This window comes from Babylonia areolata, chromosome 7, assembly GCF_041734735.1.
Source record: "Babylonia areolata isolate BAREFJ2019XMU chromosome 7, ASM4173473v1, whole genome shotgun sequence".
In the NCBI taxonomy this organism is placed as follows: domain Eukaryota; kingdom Metazoa; phylum Mollusca; class Gastropoda; order Neogastropoda; family Buccinidae; genus Babylonia; species Babylonia areolata.
In genome coordinates this window covers 52,916,000-52,928,499 of record NC_134882.1, presented here as the reverse complement: position 1 = coordinate 52,928,499, position 12,500 = coordinate 52,916,000, and the positions used below count along the sequence as shown (strand labels likewise).

Here is a 12,500-nt window from a genome sequence, read left to right as displayed (position 1 = left end):
AGAGACAGTGGAAAGAGAGATACAGGGAAAAAAGAGAGACAGTGGAAAGAGAGATACAGGGAAAAAAGAGAGACAGTGAAAGAGAGATACAGGGAAAAAAGAGAGACAGTGGAAAGAGAGATACAGGGGAAAAAGAGAGACAGTGAAAGAGAGATACAGGGGAAAAAGAGAGACAGTGAAAGAGAGATACAGGGGAAAAAGAGAGACAGGGGAATAGAGAGACAGTGAAAGAGAGATAGAGGGAAAAAAGATAGACAGGGGAATAGAGAGACAGGGAAAAAGGAGAGACAGTGAAAGAGAGATAGAGGGAAAAAAGAGAGACAGTGAAAGAGAGATAGAGGGAAAAAAGAGAGACAGGGGAATAGAGAGACAGTGAAAGAGAGATAGAGGGAAAAAAGAGAGACAGGGGAATAGAGAGACAGGGAAAAAGGAGAGACAGTGAAAGAGAGATAGAGGGAAAAAAGAGAGACAGGGAAAAAGGAGAGACAGGGAAAGACAGATACAGGGAAAGAGAGACAGTGAAAGAGATAGAGGGAAAAAAAGAGAGATAGTGAAAGAGAGACAGGGAAAAAAGAGAGACAGGAGAAAAGAGATACAAGGAAAAAAGAGAGACAGTGGAAAGAGAGATACAGGGAAAGAGAGAGAGACAGTGGAAAGAGAGAGACAGGGAAAAAAGAGAGACAGTGGAAAGAGATACAGGGAAAAAAGAGAGACAGGGAAAGAGAGAGACAGGGAGAAAAGAGAGACAGTGAAAAGAGATACAGGGAAAAAAGAGAGACAGGGAAAGAGAGAGAGAGGGAAAAAAGAGAGACAGGGAAAAGAGAGACAGTGAAAGAGAGATACAGGGAAAAAAGAGAGACAGTGAAAGAGAGAGACAGTGAAAGACAGAGACAGGAAAAGAGAGAGAGACAGGGAAAAAAAGAGAGACAGTGAAAGAGAGAGACAGGGAAAAAAGAGAGACAGTGAAAGAGAGATACAGGGGAAAAAGAGAGACAGTGGAAAGAGATAGAGGGAAAAAAGAGAGACAGGGAAAGAGAGAGAGAGAGGGGGAGAAAAGAGAGACAGCGAAAGAGAGAGACAGGGAAAAAAGAGAGACAGTGAAAGAGAGAGACAGGGAAAAAGGAGAGACAGTGAAAGAGAGAGACAGGGAAAAAAAGAGAGACAGTGAAAGAGAGATAGGGAAAGAGATACAGGGAAAAAAGAGAGACAGTGAAAGAGAGAGAGAGGGAAAAAAGAGAGACAGTGAAAGAGACAGGGAAAAAAGAGAGACAGTGAAAGAGAGATAGAGGGAAAAAAGAGAGACAGTGAAAGAGAGAGAGAGGGAAAAAAGAGAGACAGTGAAAGAGAGAGACAGGGAAAAAGAGAGACAGTGAAAGAGAGATAGAGGGAAAAAAAGAGAGACAGTGAAAGAGAGATACAGGGAAAAAAGAGAGACAGTGAAAGAGAGATACAGGGAAAAAAGAGAGACAGTGAAAGAGAGATACAGGGAAAAAAGAGAGACAGGGGAATAGAGAGACAGGGAAAGAGAGAGACAGGGAAAAAAGAGAGACAGTGAAAGAGAGAGACAGGGAAAGTAGAGACAGGGAAAATAGAGAGACAGGGGAATAGAGAGACAGGGAAAGAGAGAGAGACAGGGAAAAAAGAGAGACAGTGAAAGAGAGACAGGGAAAGAGAGAGACAGGGAAAATAGAGAGACAGGGAAAGAGAGAGACAGGGGAAAACATCCAGTCATAAAGGCCACTTCCCACTGTCGACAACACCGGACGATTTACTTATTGGACAAAATAATACATGCTCAGGCAAAACGGAAGGGAAGGCGCTGTTAAATTGTTTTCTTTCTTTTTTCTTTCTTTCTTTTTTTCTTCTTCTGCTCCCTTTTTTCACAGGCGCCCAAAACAAGAGAGACATATAGAACACTGGGAAGAGAAAGGGGAAAGGAAACACTGGCTCATAAACAGGGCCATTAAAAATTATCCTTGCTGTTATAAAGAAAGGTAAAAAAAAAAAACAAAAAAAAAAAAAAAAACAAAAAAACGGAAGAAATAATGAAAGAAAAAGACCAAAGTAATGTGGTTCAGAGACAGTACAGTCGGTGTTTGGAGGAGGGAGACAGAAACGATGAGAGAGAGAGACAGAGACAGAGACAGAGAGAGAGAGGGGGGTGGGGGGGGAGAGAGACAGACAGAGACAGAGAGAGACAGGAACAGAGACACATAGAGACAGAGAGGGACAGAGGGAGACAGACAGACAGACAGACAGACAGACAGACACACACACACACACACACACACACACACACACACACAGATCGAGAGAGAGAGATCGAGACAGTGAGAGAGAGCGACAGAGACAGAGAGAGACAAAGGGAGACAGAGACACACAGAGAGACAGACAGAACAAGACAGAGAGACAGAGACGGAGAAAAGAGAGAGAGAGAGAGAGAGAGAGAGAGAGAGATCGAGACAGTGAGAGAGAGCGACAGAGACAGAGAGAGACAAAGGGAGACAGAGACACACAGAGAGACAGACAGAGCAAGACAGAGAGTCAGAGACAGAGACGGAGAAAAAAAAAAGTGTGTCAGTCTCACTGTGCACTCAATGGCACTGCAGCGAAGGAAAAAAACAAAACAAAAAAAACATACGAGAGATAAGATCTTGTGTTTGTCCCAGGCGGAACTATTCTTTTTCTTTCTTCCACTTCTTCTTTTTTCTAGTTCCCAAACAAGAGGTCAGCTGCACTGTAGTCCAACAGGGGTTCACAGTGGGCAGGTATAGAAAGAGACAGCCAGCCAGACAGCCAGACAGCCTGCTGTGGAGGAGAAAGTAAGTGTAGCACAGTGTGCTGCAGCAGTTAGCGGCCGGCCCGTGGGTCACACTGCAGTTTGTCACTCCCCCGAACAAAACGTCACGTCCACACAATTTTTCACGGTCGCTGGAATTTTGGGTGTTGGGGGAAGGGCGCGGGATGTGTGTGTGTGTGTGGGGGGGGGGGGGGTAGTAGCCTGGGTGCGAGTGTGTGGGGGGTGGGGGGGAGGCGGACAGGTTGGTGTGTGGGGGTGGGAGGGGCCTGGGTGGAAGCAGGCAAGTGGGGGCGGGGGTGGAGGCGGGGGTGGGGGCGGGGGTGAGGTGGGAGGGGAGGGGGGTGGGGGTAGGAGGAAGAGGAGGAATGGACTGGTTGTTTTGAGACGAGCTTGGAGCCATACAGAAGTGTGAAATACACGTAACACACGCACACGCATGTCAGTGTGTACCCACAGACGAGCATGTACACACTCGCACGCAAAATACACGTGTCGTCACAGCTAAAAGGATAAAGAAAAGAAAGAAAGGGGGGGGGGGGGGGGGGGGGGGGAGAAATGAAATAGAAAGATCACGGATGATTTTTTTAAATCGAAAGAAAAAGATACTTTCTTTCGCCATCGCCCCCCCCCCCCCCCGTCCTCCCTTTTTTCCTCCCTACTTCCTCCGTCCCCCCTTTTCACTGCGTGTAGTTATATCTACTTACTGCCAAGTCAGTGATTGTCACGTTTCCAACCATATACCAACCCAGCATGCACACCCCCTATAGCGGAGTATGGCTGCCTTCATGGCGGGATGAAAACGGTCATACACGTAAAAGCCCACTCGTGTACATGAATACGAGTGAACGTGGGAGTTGCAGCCCACGAACAAAGAAGAAGAAGAAGTATACCAATCAACCAATCAGATGAAATAAGTGATGCTACATTACCATAGTCGACTCTTGAAGACTGAAACAAAAAAGGAAAAGAAAAAAGAAAAAAAAAGTTTTAAAGAAAGAAAATGAATGATACGGATAACTCGGTGAGGTTCCTGTGACAAACTTTCACGCCGTCCCAATGACGTATATTAACCAATCACTGTGCCCGTGAATAGACACGACACTATTTCATGACGACATTATTTCATGACGGTATTGTTTGGGGGTCCACACCGGCGGCAGACATCAAAAGCGGACGTGGGGGAAACGGGGTGTGGGGGAGGTGTGTGTGTGTGTGGGGGGGGGGGGGGAGTGGAGGGAGAAAGAGGAGGTAGATAGAGATGATGGGTGTCCTCACTCGCAAGGTCAGAGATAAAGCAGTGTGACGAAACAGACTCATGGTCAGAGGTAATGACAGGGAGAGGGTGGGGGAGTAGGTGGATGTGTGTGTGTGTGTGTGTGTGTGTGTGTGTGTGTGCGTGTGTGTGTTAGGGGTAGGTAGTGGGGGAGGGTGGGGGGCCGGAGGGAGATAGGAGGGATGTGTAGGTTCTGCGGGACAGTACAGTCCAGGTCACTCAGTGTTGCCACAATTCCGAGTCTGGAATGTCCGTCCAGTCCACCTTTTTTTGTATTCGGCAACGCTGGATCGTGGCTCGTGGCTGCACAGCCTTAATCAGTCTTATTATTAGTATCACTAGGTATTTATCAGGAGATTCATAATTATACCGAGTTCGGAAATAGAACAGTTAAAAAAAAAAAGCGCTCGTCGACACATTTGGAACAGAACTATAGGGGAGAGGATGGCTATTTTTTCTCTCTTTCTTTCTTTTTCTTCTTCTTATATTTTTTAAGGAGGGGTTGAGGCCGGGGGGGCTGAAGGGGGTGTGGGGTGAGGTAGGGGATAGGGGGGTTGCACTGAGAGGGAAATCTGGAAGTCTCTGTCTCTGGCTCTGGCCTGTCATGATCCATTTTCATTCGTGCTTATTCCTTCTTTTTTTTTTTTTTTTCTCTCTCTCTCTCTCTCTCAATAAAAAAAAGCTTTGTTCTCTCTCTCTCTCTCTCTCTCTCTCTTTCTCTCACCCCCACCCCCACACACATATATAAATATATATTTATATATTATATTATTACACACACACACACACACACACACACACACACACACACACACACACACACACAAACACACACACACTCACAGATGTTTTTCTGTTTCTGTCTCTCCTTCTCACACAATCCTCTCGCTCCCCAACTTACCCTCTCTTTCTCATGACTGATAATTGCCCGGCTGAACAGAATCCGGTGTGCACGGTATATATATATATATATATATATATATATATATATATATATATATATATATATATATATATATATATATATATCTAATGACGTTTCCTACCTGAAGCGGACACAGGTCAGTCATGCAGTTCTCTTAACTTGAAGACGTTGCTTTGTTAAAGAAAGGTCGGCACTGCGGGTTAATTAATCTATTTCTAAATCTGGACTGTGCAACATATCCGGCTTCTTTTTGGTACTGATCATTCGGCTGAAATTATAATATATATAATATATATAATATATATATAGATAGATAGATAGATAGATATAGATATATATACACATACACACACACATAATTATACATATGTATACATGTAGTGTGTGTGTGTGTGTGTGTGTGTGTGTGTGTGTGTGTGTGTGTGTGTGTGTGTGTGTGTGTGTGTGTGTGGACACACAGACACAGAGAAAGAGAGAGAGAGACAGACAGACAGACAGACGGACAGACAGGCAAACAGACAGACAGACAGACACACAGAGAGAGGTCAATGATTGTGTTGATGTTTATTTACTTATTTCCTTCATTTGCTTTGTTTGTTTATGTAACCAAGCGCCCAGCTGGCTACGATGGTTGCTTCACACACAAAGCTGTAGCAGACGCCTTTTTCTCATGATCTAACCCGCCGGTCTTCCTTCAATGACTCACTCATAATGCGTGACGCCATTTCAAATTTGAATGCAAATTCCATTCTAAACAAATGATCTAAACATTTATTAAGCCAAGTCTATGAATCATTCACTGTCAGATTATGTCTGTTGTGCTTACACACACACACACACACACACACACACACACACACACACACACACACACACACACTTAAAGCAGCACAGTTCAATTCACAGCACATGCCGTGAAGCGGATGATAGTTTTACTACAGTGACAGTGTTCAACCATTGACCTGTCGAGGTAGTACTACCGTAACGCTATTCAAATTCAAATTTGAAATGTAAGCTGTAAAGCGTCCGTAAGTCATTTTTCCTAGGTGCTGCTACCTCGAGCACACATCGCGTATCGCACACACATTCTGCCGCTGCAATTTCTTCTCATCTTATCTTCTTTCTTATTAGAATTTTTTTTTTATTATAATAAAACAACAGAAAAACCCTTTGTGACTGGCCTCTATATTATGCCTGTTTGTTTGTTGTTGTTGTTTTTTTGCCAAGGGGCTTTCTATCCTTCCACTTTTTATCCTGTCATAATTCAGTAATAATCCACATCATTTTGTACCGTCCCCTTTAACATATCACCACTCGGTTCACGGCTATATATTTATTTTTTTTTTTTTTTTTTTTTTTGATGGGGGAGGAGGGTCATAGAACGAAAGCACCGATGGCTAAGCTAACCACCCCCCACCCCCACTTCCCCCCACCTCCCCCCCACCTCCACACCACCTTCCAACCCCCCCTCCCCCCCTCCCCTTCCCATCACACACATTGCTGAGTGCAGACTGCGCAGTGAATTAACTTCCCGGCCGGTATAGTAACCTACATTTCATCGAGAGTTCAATTCAAATGAGGTGATTCAACCCTAGCCACGGACACTTCACTGAAGTTTATTACGAGGCCAGTGACTGTACGTGTACAGTGTGGTGTCTGCATAGACATAATTATATAGTGTGTAAAAAAATAAATGTGTATAATTTATGTGAATATATATATATATATATCTCAGTGGGTGCCCGCTGTTGTGCTTACGTCACGCCGACCGCCAGGGCTGACTCAAGGAGGAGAGGAGGTCGTTCAGAACAGGACTCCTTAATGAGACAGCTGGAGGGGGGTGGTGGATGTGGAGGTTAGAGGGGCTGGAGGGGTGGTAGTGGTGGTGGTAACGTGAAGCCCCTGGGCCTGTCATCATCAAAATACTGCGTCGTCACTTGCAAGCACACACACACATACAGACACACACACACGCACAGACACACACACAGACACACACACACACACACACACACATAGACACAGACACAGACACACACACACACACAGACACACACACACACACACACACACATAGACACACACACACAGACACAGACACACACACACACACACACATAGACACACACACACACACACACACACACACACGTAGACACAGACACACACACACACACACACACACACACACACACACACACACACACACACACACACAACTTACTGTTGAGGATGTGGGTGAGTGAGTGAAAACTGACGTGATTCCTACACCGTGTGGCACCTCTCAGCTGCAAACAGGGTTCCTCAAAACAAAATTAGTTAAAAAAAAAAAAAAGAAAAAAAAGAAAAGAAAGAAAGAAAGAAGATGAAAAAACAAACAAACAACCCCCCTTACCCCCCCCCCCCCCCCCCCCCCCCCCCTAAAAAAAAAAAAATCACTCATGTTTTACTGGTTCCATAATCCTCTATTTTCCATCCCCACGTCCCACCATCCTACCTCTATCTTTCCTTCACACACACACACACACACACACACACACACACATACACACACACACTCAGCGCGCACACACATACACACACACACACACACACACACACACACACACTACACACACGCACTCAGCGCGCACACACACACACACAACACACACACACATACACACACACACTCAGCGCGCACACACACACACACACACACACACACACTGTCACAACTTGTGACGACAGTTAGGGCGTGTGGCCCGTCTTCGTTTTTCTCCCCCCTCTTCTTTCACTTTCCCTCCTTCTCCCATCCTTCAGTTCGGGTAGAAGTCTTGATTTGCGCACGAACCACGTGCATGCATATTACTCGCTCACCTGAGCGAATATGAAATATTGTTGGGCAGCAACAATATTCGGGGCTTTTGCAGCCCGACTGCCGTAGTGTACGGGTCGTTCCTGCTGTTGGTGGGGTAGCTACCCCGACATCTAGGCACCATACGAAGTGAGGACCGGCTGTCCTCCATGGGAGCCACTTCGGTGTTTCTTCGTCTGTCTTCGTCGTCGTCGTGTCTTTGTGGTGGTCGTTAGTGTACGCCACCTGTGGCAGGTAAGAAGCCACTTGTCTATTTAGCTTGGTTGTATTTCCGTCAGGGATGTATGTAAAGACGTAGATTTTCGACAAGAAAGAGAGCTGTACGTTAGGTTTTGACACAATCTATTTCGTTAATTACTTGCGTGCTACCACTCAGTGAATATGTACTTTTTCTTGTGTCGGCTAATATTTTTGCCAATTTTATTGTTATTGAGTTTTAAAATGATACAATTTTACCTTGGTTCACTGTTGGGTAAAATTGGGCGTTGGCTCTGTATGATAGGTGTAGAGAGTGCGAGTGCCGTATATTACTCCTATAATTCGTCTTGTCAATGGAATTATATTCCAGGTTTTCATTTTTGAATGTGCTGTACATTTGTTTTTTGTGTTAATTATATCGTTAGAATTAGTATTGCTCAGTACGGGGGGGAACATTCCGTAATGTTCCAGCTCTCGCTGTGTGCTGTGTATCCCGGGCCTTTCGTCTGGTGACCCAGATCTTCGCCCCTTTCTACCCTGTGACTGCTGTCCTGGATCTTCGCCCCTTCCTGCCCTGTGACTGGTGTCCTGGGTGTTCGTCCCCTCCTGCCCTGTGACTGCTGTCCTGGGTCTTCGCCCCTTCCTGCCCTGTGACTGGTGTCCTGGGTCTTCGCCCCTTCCTGCCCTGTGACTGGTGTCCTGTGTTCCGGGCCTTTTGACTTGCAGCCTGGTCCATTGCTTGGCATTGTATGCCGAGTCCTGGCACCTAGGCCTTTTGACCGGGGGCTTGTGCCTTGGGTCGAACCCGCCGAAGTTTGTCTGGGCCGTGTGTCAGTTTTTTTGTTTTTGTTGTTGTTTTCCTCTTAAGAGGAAAACTTCCTGAACCCGCCAAAGACTAAAGCATCTGTGTACCAGTCCTGGTTTTTGGGGGTGATTTGCTTCTCCTTGAGTGTGTGTGTGTAAAATTGCTTTCGATTACATTTGGGAGAATCCGTAGTTTTGTATACGACTTCTGTTCGTGTTTTTTTTGTTGAAGTTATAGTATATGGTTGTTTTGTTGTTGTTTTTTGCAAGTATAGGCTGTGTGGGTAAGGTTGCGTGAGTGGGATAGACAGAGCGGAAGAGAATAAATTTTGTGTGGACGAGAAATATCTGTATTGTGTGTTTGTGTTGTCGGGTGAATTGGGTTGGGCGTTAGGTTTTAAAATAGTTCTCGACCTCTTCCCTAGGGGGGTCGTGACAATGGTGGAGATGCGGGGTACCAAGTTCTAGGGAATGTAACAGCGGGTTGGGGGGTAGGGTGTGATCGTCTTGTTCGTCTACGTTTTATGTTGCAGGCATTTCGTTTTGGTTAGCTTTTGTGGAGGTGATTAAGGTTATTAGATTGTTAGGTTCTTACTGTTGGACGGTTGAGTGAAGTGGGGACCTGGAGTTAGTGACTTAGAGACTTAATCTTAATTCAAGTTTTGTGTAGTTGTTGCACATTGTGATTAAGAAAACATGCCTGTAACACGAAAAACTTCTGCGGCCTCTACTCCTAGTTCGGGGTCACGGGGGGTCAGGGCAGAAGGCAGTACACCTTCTCTGAGTGCTGAAAAAAAGACTGAATTGTCCGGATGGATCCAGGGCCACCTGAAGGAGGCTAATCCTGAAGGTGCTTTCGATGAAGGCTTGAAGAATGAGTCTAATTCCGTACCTTCTCAGGACATGTACTCAAAGTTCAGGGTGTTGGGCACTGACTTAGGTTTGTCTGGAGAGGCGTTGGCCCGGTTTGTGGTTGATGCAGTAGCCAGGGAGGAGGAGCGTCAGGCTAGGGAGGAAGAGCGTCAGGCTAGGGATGAGGAGAGAAAGTACAGACAATGGAAGGATAGAAAAGAAGAAGAGTATAGGAAGAAAAAAGATGAGGAGGAAAGATTGTACAGGGAAATGAAGGACGAGGAAATGAAACAGTTAAGAGAGGAGGAAAGACGTAGATTCGAGAGGAAAATGGAACTGCGCCAGGAAGAGCTAGAAGCTCACACGGCTCATCAGTTTCCGCTTGTGCCGTATGATGAGAAAGACGATTTCGATAGCTTCCTTAACCACTTTGAGAGAGTGGCGGGATTAAATAAGTGGAAGCGTAGCTCCTGGGCAGCCCGCCTGGTGGCCCTTTTGCAGGGTCGGGCGAGAGACGCCTGCCTACGGTTACAACCGGAACAACTACACGATTATGACATCTTAAAAGCGGCTCTGCTTTACGAATTCCGTCTGGATGCAGATTCCTACCGCAAACGGTTCCGTTCAATGCGGAAATTAGCGGAAGAGACGTTTGATCAGTTTCTGGGCAGGCTGAAGGTTTGTTTCTCCCGGTGGTGTGTGGCCGCTGGACGGGATGAATCTGATGCAGAGGACATTAAAGATCTGGTCCTTCAGGAGCAGTTCTTGACCACACTCAATCCCGATCTCGTCACTGAAGTTCGGCGTGAGGAACCCAATAGAGTTGAGGACGTTGCCCATATCACTACTAAAATTGTCAATGCTCGGAGAGCAGGTCGCATGGCGGAAGCTGAATTTCGAGTTTCCAAAAAAGGTTGTAGGGTTTCCGACCGCAGTTTCAATCTGGGCGCGGAGGAAAAAGGCCCTCCACATGGGTCAGGGGATTCAGCTCCAAACAACGTAAAGGGAAGAGACTCTACAAGAATACCTGCCTGCTTCAACTGCGGAAAGCCAGGTCACTTGGCCAAAGAGTGCCGGCAACCCAAGAGGGTCTCACTCATTGCTCATGTCTCACCTATGCAAGGTGTTAATGCAATGACCCCGACGCTTTGCGCGTCTTGTGCTTCCAAGCAGTACTCGCCTCGCTGCGAGGTTTCTGTCAATGGCCACACAGTGCAAGCTTTACGCGACACGGGAGCCCAGTTGATTGTTGTAGCCAGGCGACTCGTAAGACCTGACTGTTTTACCGGGGCCACAGTTCGCGTGGTGTTGGCAGAGTCAAGGTGCTCCTCAGTTCTGCCCATCGCCAGGGTGGACTTTCAGTCCCCGTTCATACAGGGTGTTTTGGACGTGGCTGTCATGGAGTCTCCTGTTGAGGAGGTTCTCATTGGGAATTGTGCCTGGAGAGGGGACGGCTCTTCAATGGTCGTGCCCGTCTATGCTGATCCCAGCCTTGTGGGCGCCGTTCAAACAAGAGCCCAGGCTGCAGCAAATACCAAACCCTTGCCTCCCCTGCCCGTCAAGGATATTCAGATCCATGTGTCACGGGAAGACTTACAGCACCAGCAAAATGACGATCCTGATTTTCATCAGGCACGTGATAGGGCTGGTTCAGGCCTTTTACAGAAAACCCCTTCAGGCGAGGTCTCTTATTTTAAAAAGCATGGGGTGTTGATGCGGCAGTTTAAAGATCACAGAGGCCAGGCGACCCAGATCTGTGTACCGAAGCCTTTGCGTTCCACAGTGCTACGCCTGGGCCATGAGGCTCCAATGTCTGGTCATTTGGGGTTTAGGCGGACGCAACAGAGAATATTTCCTCATTTCTATTGGCCAGGTATGTGCGGGGACATCAAACGCTTCGTTCTTTCCTGTGACAGGTGCCAAAAAACTGTACCAAAAGGGCGGGTTCCCAGAGTGCCTTTAGTTAAAATGCCTCTGATGACTGAAACCCACAGCCAGTGGCGTGTGCCAGCAAAAAGCTTAATGCTGCTGAGAGGAACTATCCCACGATCGAGAGAGAATGCTTGGCGCTCGTGTGGGGCATACAAAAGTTCGAGCCATACCTGTACGGCAAACCATTCGTCGTCCAGACCGATCATGCCCCCCTGCAGTACCTGGATAGAGCAAGAACGGTCAGCGGCAGACTGACACGGTGGGCGCTGCAGCTCCAGCCTTTCTCCTTCACAGTGCAAGCTATCCCTGGAAAAGAAAATGTTGGAGCCGACTATCTCAGTCGTCTGCCGGAGCAAGAACCGGCATTTCCCGAAAAGTGATTTCGGCAGTGTTAATCAAAGAAGAGTATGCGCAGTCCCATTTGACTTCTGCACATACCTCTATATTCTACTCTTAAATTAGGAAGCACACGCTTCCGCGTATCCTTACTAGCTGTAAAGTTAAGATAGCTTTCGTATAAATTTCTCTTCTCTTGTTTCGTTGGTCTGGACAAACTGTTTTGTTTTGGTAACTGTCCTTGACCACTAATAGACGTTCGGGAATGCGGAAGGGCAGGGCGAGAGTTGTCACGTGTGTCTGTCTGTCCGTCAGTCGTTGTGACGGTGTGTTTAAGTTCCAAACGTGAAGTTTGAACTTGAATGGGGGGTATTGTCACAACTTGTGACGACAGTTAGGGCGTGTGGCCCGTCTTCGTTTTTCTCCCCCCTCTTCTTTCACTTTCCCTCCTTCTCCCATCCTTCAGTTCGGGTAGAAGTCTTGATTTGCGCACGAACCACGTGCATGCATATTACTCGCTCAC

The 12,500-nt window shown here is 46.7% G+C and overlaps 1 protein-coding gene across 1 annotated transcript in view; it reads left to right on the top strand.

The window, feature by feature from the left end:
* LOC143283883 (uncharacterized) overlaps nt 1-12,500 on the top strand; it is a 22,214-nt gene that overhangs the window by 7,176 nt on the left and 2,538 nt on the right. The window contains exons 2-3 of the mRNA XM_076590274.1: nt 9,680-10,798; nt 11,704-11,900. Coding sequence (XP_076446389.1) covers nt 9,680-10,798; nt 11,704-11,900 — 1,316 coding nt within the window. The remainder of the gene's footprint in view (nt 1-9,679; nt 10,799-11,703; nt 11,901-12,500) is intronic.